This window comes from Diadema antillarum, unplaced genomic scaffold (assembly GCF_040938485.1).
Source record: "Diadema antillarum isolate AM-2024a unplaced genomic scaffold, OU_Dant_1.0 seq00000463_RagTag, whole genome shotgun sequence".
In the NCBI taxonomy this organism is placed as follows: domain Eukaryota; kingdom Metazoa; phylum Echinodermata; class Echinoidea; order Diadematoida; family Diadematidae; genus Diadema; species Diadema antillarum.
The window spans coordinates 447,774-459,870 of NW_027271434.1; the positions used below are offsets into that span (position 1 = coordinate 447,774).

Genomic DNA, 12,097 nt, shown 5'->3' on the forward strand with positions numbered 1-12,097 from the left:
CTTGATTACGATCGCTTTGTTTTACTTTGTTTTTGGATGTTTCAGTCATTCCAAACCCGATTTTTATCAAATAAACTTTGAATTCCTCTTGAAACGGTATGCTCTGTACTATATCATAAGTGTTTTCTTGGTATCTCACAAAAGGTTGAAAGCCCAATTCTCATCTCCACCAATACTGTACTATCCCTTTAAAGATTTACGATCTGTATCGTTTGTATTCATGGCGATTTATAGCTTAAAGGGATAGTACAGTATTGGTGGAGATGAGAATTAGGCTTTCAACTTTTTGCGAGATACCAAGAAAACACTTATGATATAGTACAGAGCATACCATTTTAAGAGGAATTCAAAGTTTATTAGCTAGATGAAAATCGGGTTTATAATGACTGAAACATCCAAAAATAAAGCAAAACAAAGGGATCGTATTTATTAGAGTTGCTCTTTTTTGGATATCTCAGCCGTTTCAAAACCAATTTTCATCAAATAAACGTTGAATTCATTATAGAATTACATGCTCTTTCATATTGAGAGGTTTCTCATTATCTCACCAAAAAATGTTAGAAACCTGAAATAAGGTCTCAACCAAAACTATACGATCCCTTTAACAATAATTCTCTCCCGACTTTGTTTTTTACTCTTTGTTCATCAAAAATGAAATTCTCCATTCATATCCTACCCGACAATCCAGTGAATATCATTTGCCTTTAACCAGAACTATTTTTACTAAATCTAGTGTATCTCCTTTTCTGTTCCGAAATGTTGGAATTCTTTTGATAGCAGTATATAAAGAAATTTTAAAGAAAATCTTACATTTCAGAATGAGTTATACTTTTTGTAAGACTAAATTTCTAGTCAAATTTTTACCCCAATTGTCTCGCTTACTACAACTCAACTTTACACTCCTTTATTTTTGGGAGCTTGTTATCTCGTACTTCACGTGCACTGGTTTTGACCCTTCATCTTCCTCTTCCCTCTCCCTTTTCTCTGTTCACTGTGAAGGCAGTCTCTTCCTGTCACTCATTCCACCCTTACATATACCTTTCTTCTTTCATTACAAGAAAACTACCGTGCTTCGTGTTGGTAATGACTATTGTGTCTGTATGTGTGTACTTCGTCTCTGTCTTACTTTCTATTCCTTTCTTTGCCTCACTTTATCAATTTTGTAACTACAGGGTTTTTTTTTATGAGGGGAATGCAGACTACACGCTTTGCAAAGTTTTACCAGTCCCCTCCATTTTCAACCATTCTTTTTTTTTTTACTTGTCTTTAAATTATATATTATGAAATTGTATTATGTATTATGGTTCATTGTATGTTTTTCATTGTTGTATCATGAATATATGTGTATTCAAATGTTGTAATCATATGTGTTGGAAATGAAATAAACGAAACAAAACAAAAAACAATCAAGCAAAAAACAAACAAACAACAAAACGAAATAGGGCCTATATTTCCCTACCCTGTCTTTGATACTAGAGCAGTATGCCTATATATTGCTTTTGTGTGTACATATTTATACTATGTATATAATTTATATATCGGTGCCATGTGTGTGTATGTGTGTGTGCGTGAAGTAATTCGTAGTCCACGAGTTGGTACACAAAAAATTGAACAGAACTCAAGAAATGTATCATGCTGTCAATACGGACAGTTTATTTGAAGAAGACACAAATTTTAGTGTAATTTTAACTGTATTATTTTCAATCATATTTAATGGCAAAGAAAATAATTTTTTTATCTTTGTGAGTAGAATTTAAGTGAACTTACCATGATAAACACCATGATTAGCTTTATCCATATTAAGAGCTTATATTTCTCAAATTTCGTGTATACTTATATTCAGTATATATACTTTGGTTTGTTTGTTTTGTAATTCGGCATTGTACAGTTACTCAGTTGGTGGAAAATACTGGTCCTGTTGCAGATGACCTTACAGAAGAGGAATCTGCTCTGCATCACTGTATTTCTAGTTTGTTTGCTTGTTTTTTCTTTCTTTCTCTCAATCTTTCTTTCTTTCTTTCTTTCTTTATGTCCATCACATAATAATTTAATGTTCTCATTATAAGCCCCAGAGGTGCTTTTATGGGAGGTTAAAAATTAGGCCACATCCACAGGTACTAGGTAGGAATGAGCAAAAGAGGAAAAATCCACGTAGAGTTCTGTGACTGAGAGCTGCACAAACTTTGATGTACATGTATTTATAGTATCACATACAAGAGAACTCAATAATGAATATTCATATATTAGTCCCATTTTCCTGGTTCCAATTTTATGACGTAACATACTCTAACTGTGCTACTCTTTATCGCTAGAGCGCAGCGGATCTAATTTAGTACACGTACGTACGATCGACGAATCGACCCATACACAAACGCATAGTGCATGCATGTGTATTCGTGAAGCGTAATCTCCGAGTGATTAACGTTCGTTTCATTGTAGATTCCTTTGTTCAATCCGTCGTGACACACATTTTGCGGTCATTTATGTCCACTCACAACGTAAGCCTGCCTTTGATCTTGTCTGGAATGCCTAGATTTGGAGAGTAGTCATGCAATACGGCAGTCAAGTTATCGACATCGATGCATTCGACACTTCCATGGACGTGGACGTGGGAGGTAGAACGCACGGCTTCGGGAAGAGTCTTCCGGCCGCGTCTTCTGGGCACAGTCATGCCCACGGACATGGACACGCACACAACTCTGCTGATCACAAGTATCATGGGACTGTTGGACATGGTATGAAACACTGCTGATTTATAGGTCTCTTGAGTTTCGGATCAGGTTTTAAACAGCAGTTCCTAGACATCCTAAACATCAGTTTAAATGATAAGGATTCCGTAAAATTTACTCCACTAGCCTGGCCTACTAGGCTAGCTAGGCTAGTTGTAGAGCCTGAGGGAGTAAATATACCCTTGGCCTTGGACTTGGTAGAGCACACAGTCAGACACAGTGGCAGAGCAGTGTGGATTCACAAATACTATAGGCCTATACCAGAACAGAGAAGTGATTACCATACCACACTCGTTAAAGGATCAATCTAAAATTCTACATAAACGTACTAATAGGAGGGTTAAACGTTAAATTAAGGAAATACATAGTTCTCAGAAGGGCCCAAAAATTCATCTTCCAAGGTCCACCATTTTGAATTTTTTTATTACAATGCACCGGACTGCGGAGGGGTCTAACAAGAAAATTGGCTGGCTGACAGAATGATAGAATTTAAATGAGTTGTTTTTTAGTATAATGTTTGGGGATCAAAAGAAAAGGGTAATTTACAATGATTTTGAATGTATCCAGTGTATAAATGCATAAAATTTGCATTCCTGAACAATTTTCTGAAGTGCTTTCCAAGAGTCCTTGTTCAGTAATGAATGGGTAGGTTGAACATGAGGTGATGGTCGATTTTTATCAAGTAATTCCCTCTTGCGTGCCCTACATGGAAGATTGATGAAAACTAGTATGAGGCGATTAGAATGTGATAAACCATTCCTGTTAGTCCTAACTCCTAACTGTATATGTGGTGTTTTTTATATCAAGGTGTTCATGGATCAGCTTCTAATGGCCTCGGTGACATCATCCACGGGACCATCCAGCCATTTGCCAGGCCTCAGCATAGCTTCCTGACCAGACTGATGACTGAGCTGCGATCTGTGCTTAAAGAGCAGCAGGTGAGTCCAGAGGAAGGATTTCTTATTCTTATTTAGGACTGTCATCTTCAGATTTTTTTTTAATGTCTTTTCGCTGCTACGTTCATCCTAATATGTGTTTCTTTTCAACTGATGATGGAGTATTTAGAAAGGTTGGGCACCAAGGGTATGCCTTCAAAGAAATAATGAATTTGATACGATGTATGTGCAAGACAGATGAAATAGAAAGGACAGTGTTCAGTGACAGTGGAAATTAATGACATACATGAACAAGAGGAAGGAACATGTCACAAATCTCCAAAGTAAACATATATCTCTAAAGTTAACCACTTATATATCCCTAGAGCTTTAAAAGTTGGGCAATGAACAACAAAATCATCAGCACAAGCTCTCTTCAAACTGCAGAAAATTGACAAGCTTGGACGGTCCTGACTGCTGCTCTCTGTAACACACCATGTAGAAGACATAGTCTCTGTAATGTCTGTTAAGGCTGTGAAATTAGAATGGCTGAAATGTCTTTTTTTAAAATAAATCATGTGATTAATATGTTGCAGAGTCTGACTTCCACTTTACCTATGGAATCTTTACACGGCAGTATCATCTGACTGGGAAGTTGTCATTTTCCTCTTTTTTTATTTCAGGCAAAGAGAGTTGTTACACTTGGCATCATGGGAATGTTATGTTTCTTGGTCCTGCTGCTATGGTGCCAGTCCACAAACAGTATCGGTAAGAATTTGCTCCAAGACTTTGGAAGGACATCAGGAAACAAGAAATGCAAAGGCAATATTTTGATGTCTATACCCAGTGGCAGATCCAGAGGGGGGCACAACCGGCGCACGCCCCCCCCCCCTTTATTTTTCGTTAAAAACAAAAGAAATAAAAAGAAAAAAATGAAATGGAACCCAGAAATGGCACCAGAAATATGAGTTGCGCCCCCCCTTTACAAAATTCCTTGATCCGCCCCTGATACCTGTACCTTGATGCCAACATTGCGCTTAGTATATAGTAAGCATATCCTGCTTGCCTGTAGCGTTCTATTTTTCACTTACAGAAAAAAGAGAAAAATAATGTGAACTACAGTAGTGCCAAATAAAACCCGGGGAGGTTACTTTTTGTTGCTAGGCTGGAAACTGTAGTAACTCTGATTTGCATACCGTACTGTGGTAAACCGCTCTATTGAAGAGGGCATTGTACTGTCAGCACTACCAAAATCAAAATTTCTCACCTGTGTTAGTGTTGAGTATCGTAATAGACTAGCGGAAACATTTTGGCAGACCATCTGATGTCACATGTGGCTATCATCTTGTAATGATATAGAAGTAGTTAATTCTCCCTCAGAGTGATATCATTTCCTTTCCTTGAATGTTCATGAAATCTCCCTTTTTTCATTTATCAATGTGCTGCCTTTTAAGTACAAAGATGACTTGTTCTTGAGTGTGACACTGTCATCATAACATCATAATTGATAGTGACTAGAGTTGCTCACATAATGATAAATGTTTATAAAATGTCAACATATACATATTTGTGTTGTATATTCTGGAAGGTGCTTCACAACTTGAGATTTAATATGTGTATAGGGTGTTTGACACTTTGATGTACTCTTCCTTTTCTTTGCAGCCCTCCTTGCATTCACCTACATAATTTTCTTTGATGTGCTGTCACTCATTGTGTGTCTCATAACAATCTGGGTGACGAAACAAAAACCTTCCAGCATCTATACATATGGGTAAGGAGACCAAAATCATCACCTTAGATACAGAGCCTACACATACACGTACTTGCGGAAAATTAATCTGATAGCTTTCTTATGCATTAGGTAATGGTTGTTCGGTTTCATGAATAGTGTGACTGTTAGACAGCTTTGTAAGTACTTTGATACCGGTAGTTCATGTAGTCATGTGTCTGTTAACAAAGAAACTTTGGTACCAGTTTCGTTAGTTCCCTAAATAGTCTCCACAACACAGCTTAGATTTGTCATGCCCAACATGATATGTAAGAAGATTGTGTGATGTTCAATGACAGTTAGAGGAGTTACTGCTCCATAGATTGAAGTGAAACATGAGCCAATTACATACCAGAGGATATTTTTGGAAAACACTGCTTTACAGTGAAGATAAAACGTAAGTGAAGGGAAACTGCTATGGACATTACAGCTGAAGAACCAAAGTTTATTAAAAAGGCTATAATTATGATGTTAAAGTAATGATATTACTGCCATCAGCAGCAGCTACTCTGAAATGCCTTCAGAGTTTGTGTATATAATATAGATCTATCTATACGCTGGCATATTTATTTTTGCACTTCTCAATTATGAATGGACATGGTGTCAATCGTATCATACTGTTCTTGTTATGATAGGTATGAGAGATTTGAAGTTCTTGCAGTATTTTCAACCACAATGCTTGCCATCTTTGGTGCAATATTCATCATGAAAGAAAGGTGAGTTTCACATCAGTGACCAACGACATAACTTGAAAGAATGTCATCTTTTTTTTTGTTCGTACATTGTTGTCCCTTAATGTGTTACTACAATCCATCAATGCATGATTATGTTTGTACAGGTGTATAATTTTGCAAATTATTAATGTACAGTGGAATTTATGGACTCCAAACACAGTATTGTAATTACCAAAAATATGTTGTTTAAGATTGGGACTAACATTCAAAGAATTAATAATGCACATGGGGGGGGGGGGGAATCAACTAGTTAATGAAAGGGTAGGTTCTTTGCCATGGACATAAACATATTGTCATTATCAGTGCAATTGAAAATCAATATGTAAGAAAAGCTGTTGATGCCAATGACAGAAAACTTGAGTTGTCACATTTCTTCCTTTGAAACCCAGTTCACTGCTAAATCCAAAGATATGAATATTTCAGGGGCATTTTGGTTAAAAACTACCCTCCATTATTTCCGTGGCAACTGCAGCACGGAGCGCATCCTGCAGCCCCCGGAGATCCACACAGGGCGTCTAATGCTGGGGGCCATCCTGGGTCTCTTCAGCCACTTGGTGCTCCTCTATGGCTCCAGCAACCAGGCCTTCAGCCACGTCAGCTCTGCCTCCAAGAGCAGCTGGCTGCAGGAGCACTTTGCCGATATCTGCCGGAGGTGAGATGCGACAACTCTCTCTCTGTTATTCACCCCCTCAAAACTGTTTCATAAAGCTGTTTGTAAAGTTACAAACAACTTAAGTTAACTCAAGTTCTGATGTGCTATACTTATCAGAATTTCCATAATTCAGCACAAGAACTGATTACCAGTCGCTCGTAAGTCGTTCGTAACTTTACGAACAGTTTTATTAAACACCCCCGGTGCCATAGGTAACAAATTATAGTTGGTTTGTCTTTCTTGTAGCTGTGAACATACTCAACTGCAGGGCAATTATTCCGATTTTATATGTTGATACACATTCTTCACAACCTATGTGTTTCAGGGATGTTTCCGATTGAATGAATTCATCATGAACAGTCGGTTATAAGGAAGTATCTGGTGAAAGTTTCACCCTGGTTTGCTAATGCTGTAATTACACATGAGATATACACTAATTTCTTTGCTCATATGTTGGTATGTGTGTTTGCCTTTGGTTAATTCTGTTCAATATGTCACATTCATGTCCTGCAAAAGATGCATTACAGTCTATACATGAGGAAGGATGAACATAGCATTTTTGGATGTAAAACTGTTCTGGAGTCTATTAAGAAATGTAGTGAATTGGATGTCTGTGTTTCTCGTCATCCACATTTGAAACACGCTTTAAAAATTGAAAATGATACAAAGAGAGTCTATCAAGTGCATAGGAGATAAGCTTCTTGTTTCCTTCTTGGTTATTTTGTCTTCAGTTTCTGCACAGTTGTGCCAGGCTTTGATCATCTTCTTCTTCCTCGAGTGAATCCGTTCGTCCTGATCGGTCTCTGCAGTATGCTCTCCTTATGTGTCACTGACTTCCTGGTCGATATGAAGTAAGAATTCTTCTTTTTCTTTCACAACTTTAGTGACATTTCATAACCTTTCATATTTTCCGCATTATCATTTACCTCCTTCCCATCAAAAACAGATATATATATATCTTTTTTTTTTTTTTGCTTTTGTTTTGCTTGAAAAAGTTAGTACTCTGAAGGATAAAATTTGAAGGAATGGTGTGGTTTTGGTTGAGATGGGGCTTCAGGTTTTCAACCTTTTTGAGATGATGAAAAACCTGTAATAAAATAAGAAAGAGCGTACAATTCTGAGAGGAATTCTAAGTTTATTTGATGAAAATCGCTTTTGAAATATCCAGGAACAGAGACGTCCTAATAAAAGATGGGACCCACTTTTTATTAGGATCGCTTTGTTTTACTTTGTTTTTGGATATTTCAGCCATTTCATAACCGATTTTCATCAAATAAACTTTGAATACCTCCTAGAATTGTATGCTCTTTAATATTTCATAAGTGGTTCTGATTATTTCTCAAGAAATTAAGTCTGAATCCCCATCTCAACCAAAACTATGCTATCCCCTTTAACCAAGTACATATGTGACATCTGAAAATGAATAGATTATTACCTCTGCCACGGAGGGTATGTTTTTTTGCCGGTGTTTGTTTGTTTGTCTATTTGCAAAATACTCAAAAAGTTTCTAAGGATTTGGATGAAACATACAGGAAAAGTTGATAATGACACAAGGAACAGATGATTACATTTTGATAGCAATTTGGGAATTTTTATGAATTTTTAAGGAGTTTTCTTTATCTCTTGGCAAATAGGGTCAACGAACTTGGGAGTTCAAGCTACTGAACAAGATATTCTGTTGATACAACATGCTATTATGAGTATCCATTTTCCCCTCATTTCTGTCACTAGCAATTTTCACGCAGCAGACGCAGTGGCAGCGTTCTGTATAGCTATGATGACCATTGGCACAATGTTTCCCATGAGTGTGTACTCTGGCACCATACTGCTGCAGACAACTCCAGCGCACATACTGGGGCAGTTGGACAAGTGTCTGCGAGAGGTAAGAAAATAATTTCCCCCACCCAGTGATTTTAGCAACAATGGTAATCACTCAGAGTCCTCTCTTCCTGATGTCCATCATGTATGAAGGAAATATAATTGCTATTCAAGATGGACATGTTTTACATATTTTAGTCAGCATTTCGATACAGGAGACTTACGTCATATGAAGTACTTGGAACCAGCAGTTTTCTTCCGGTATAGTGAAATTTTATAGCAGAACAAGCTGGACCTGAATTTTTTACTTCATTGTAATAAAATTTCGATATAACCATGTTCGTTATTACAGGAGTGTACTGTAGAGTGTTGGGGTTTTTTCCATGGTGCAAAGGTAGGTTTTTAGCTACCATTCTGTAGGCTCTTTTTTTCTTCTCCACATTGGAATAGTTTCAGCCCAAGGCTGATGTGACCATTCATTGCACATTGCACACCACAGGAAGAGGAGAGCAGTGTGTATCTTCAGCCCGTTCAAGACTTATTCCAATTAATCTTGGGCAGGCATCTATGGGAAACGTGTTACAGCAAAATCAGCTTGTCCACAATGTGTTAGTACAAGCTAGTGCTTGTTCATAAGGCATTTGCACTGTAAAACTCACTTATTCAAAGTGAACTACATGTTAATTATTTTGTTAAGGTATTTATGCAGGGAGGGAGGCAAGCGTTAACTCTGTATATGAGTATGTTGAATATGTTTTCTCAGTATGATTCTCAATGTCAAGTGAAAGCCCGTAACTGTGTCACTGTTTCACGTTGCAGGCTTCAACACTAGATGGCGTACTTGAATTCCGCAACGAGCATTTCTGGACGATGTCTTTTGGCCAGCTCGTTGGGTCCCTGAATGTCAGGGTTAGAAGAGATGCAGATGAGCAGGTGAGAATTGAAATAAGACTAGTGCTTGCATTTGGTTCCTTATGAATGTCAAGAACCAACTCAAATTTGAGTTTGAGTTCCCTGGTTGATGGGTATTGTGGAAATATTCACTGCTTTACAAAGAGCAGGGAAGTTTTTCTCATCTCTGCCACCTAATTGCAGTGAAAAATTGAAGACAAAAGAACCTTTGATCATCTGACCAAGACTGACACTAAAAAAAAATTTAAAAAAATATCTAGAATCTCATAAAGTGTCCTCTCTTCAGAATTTGACTTCCTAAGAAATTAGAAGTCCCTCAACTACAAATTAGGCTTTATAACCTCTCTTTGATATAGCCCTCTCCAGCCCTCTGCAGTTTAGTGCCTGTGAAGTTTCCTCTTTACCACTTGAAAGCTGCAAAATGTCAAATTGTTAATATCACTGACTAATGGACTACTTTGTTTTTCTATTATTTCCTCATTTCAGATGGTCCTTGCCCACGTCTACAACAAGCTCTCCCACCTCGTCTCCATCCTCACCATCCAAATCATCAAGGATGAGTGGACCCGCATCAACCAAGTCTCCGCTACCATAGCAACCACGCGGTCCTCCCTGGATGACTTCACACCCAGTATCCCACCTATTAAACCTGTTACCTCCGCCTTGCCCAGCTACCTAGCGGGCGGTGGCGGCAATTACCCCATGACGCCGGTCCGTGCCCACAGCACGCCCTTTGGCACCCCCATCAGGGATGTCAGCTTTGCCTCAGACGTCGACAGTGTCCCCTCCCACGACGTTCCATCTCCCATTATGCCTGACGCGCGATTAAAGGGCATCTTGCGGACCACCACGAACAGTGCTTATGGAGCGGCGAGGCCCAGTCTGCAGTTTACAAATGCAAATCCTGGTCTTCAGCGGGCGCCGCCCACTAACACAGGGAGTGCGGTCATTGATTTTAGCACCCTTGGAACCAGCAATGTGTTGTCGTCAAATACCATGAAGAATACCAATGCAAGGACTAGCTCAAGGAGATGAAACAGCATGTTTCTACCCTTATGATTGAGGAACTTTGAGTCCCAGAACAAAGAAGTGCTAAAATAAAATGTAACAGAGACGATATTTTCATCAAATTTGTACAGCCAGAGACTATTCAGTAGAGTCTGTTTTATATTTATTTAGCTGGTAGCATTTCGTTATGTGGTCATTTTGGTGTCCGGCAGCTGAGAGATTGAAATCTTGACCGAGGCTGAGGAAAGAAGAATGCTAGCCCAAAATCAGCTCTGTGACTCTTGATCTTCGAACTCTTTGCATCATGTTTGCCATTCTGTATAGAGTAAAAATCTTTGACTTTGTTAGATATAAATATATGTAAGAGATTAAAGAAATTTTAAGACAGTGAGCCCAGAACATATCAAAATCTAATTATGAGGACCAAGAAGTGTTGATTTATGAATTGTTTGTAAATTGGTTTGTAGAATATGAAGAATGCAGAGAGATAGTCGTTCTTTGATAATTTGACGAGAAAAGGAAGAGGAGCAGAAATTATAAAAACTGTCACAGTACGATTAGACCCAGCGTTGTGGAGTGTAGCATGAATAAACAAGTCTTTGTAGATGTTTGGTTGGTTTTTTTTTAAATACAAGTTTAGACAAATCTGCTTCATTTCTGTTCAACTCCAAACTGATATAAATTTTTTTACCTCACCTGAGCCGAAGGCTCGTGCATCGTGCGTAAACTTTTTACATTTTCATCTTCTTCTTGAAAACCCCAAGACCGATTTTCACCAAACTTGGCAGATAGCATCCCTAGGGGGTTAGGATCTGAATTTTTAAAAATGGGCACCATGCTTCACCCAGGGGGCCCCCAGGGGACCCTAAAGATAGTGCAGTGGCAGTCAAAATGTATCATGTGGAGATTTTGATGGTATTCCTTGTAAGCTGGTTCTGAATATGATAAGGTAATTCAATCCAACTTCCTCCTGCAATTGTTTCATCTCACCAGTAATTATTTATCCATAGTGGGAATGTTCATGTGGTCAATTAATGAAAGAATGATTGAGTTTGAACTCACCATGTCAATAATGATTTTTATGCCTCCGCCACAAAGTGGTGCCGGAGGCATTATGTTTTCGGGTTGTCCGTCCGTCCGTACGTACATACGTTTGTCTGTACATACGTACGTCCGCATTCGTTTACGTGATAACTTGAGAAATATTGACTGGAATTTTACCAAACTTGGTCCAAGTATAAAGTATGATAGGGCAATTACTTGATTAGATTTTGGGTGAGATCAGCCAAGGGTCAAAGGTCAAGGTCAAATCATGAAATTGTATCCGTTTACGCGATAACTCAAGACTGGATCGAGCAAATTTCACCAAACTTTGTACGAGGATGATGTATGATGGGACAATTACATGATTATTTTTTTAGTGAAATCGGACAGAGGTCAAAGGTTAAAAATCAAGGTCAAATCCTTAAATTTATCTGTTTACATGATAACTCAAAACTGGATAAAGCAGCTTTCACCAAACTTGGTCCAAGGATGATGTATGATGGGGCAATTAGTTGAGGAAATCTTAGTGACATTGGCAAGAGGTCACAGGTCAAAAG

At 38.2% G+C, this 12,097-nt stretch overlaps 1 protein-coding gene across 1 annotated transcript; it reads left to right on the forward strand.

Annotated features, from left to right (window-relative positions):
* The first annotated feature begins 1,083 nt into the window (after positions 1–1,083).
* LOC139733226 (zinc transporter 6-like) lies at positions 1,084–10,523 on the forward strand. The gene is made up of 11 exons (XM_071644065.1): positions 1,084–1,098; positions 2,534–2,735; positions 3,537–3,667; positions 4,288–4,372; positions 5,267–5,375; positions 6,008–6,088; positions 6,579–6,758; positions 7,490–7,609; positions 8,490–8,640; positions 9,396–9,509; positions 9,975–10,523. The coding sequence occupies exons 1-11, from the start codon at positions 1,084–1,086 to the stop codon at positions 10,521–10,523; spliced, it is 1,737 nt and encodes a 578-aa protein (XP_071500166.1).
* The last annotated feature ends 1,574 nt before the right edge of the window (positions 10,524–12,097 follow it).

What these genes read in the sequence shown, in the direction of transcription:
- LOC139733226 (XM_071644065.1), top strand. An exon ending in TTTGCCGATATCTGCCGGAG is followed by an intron (nt 6,759 to 7,489) that starts GTGAGATGCGAC and finishes TTTTGTCTTCAG; the next exon opens with TTTCTGCACAGTTGTGCCAG. An exon ending in GACTTCCTGGTCGATATGAA is followed by an intron (nt 7,610 to 8,489) that starts GTAAGAATTCTT and finishes TTCTGTCACTAG; the next exon opens with CAATTTTCACGCAGCAGACG.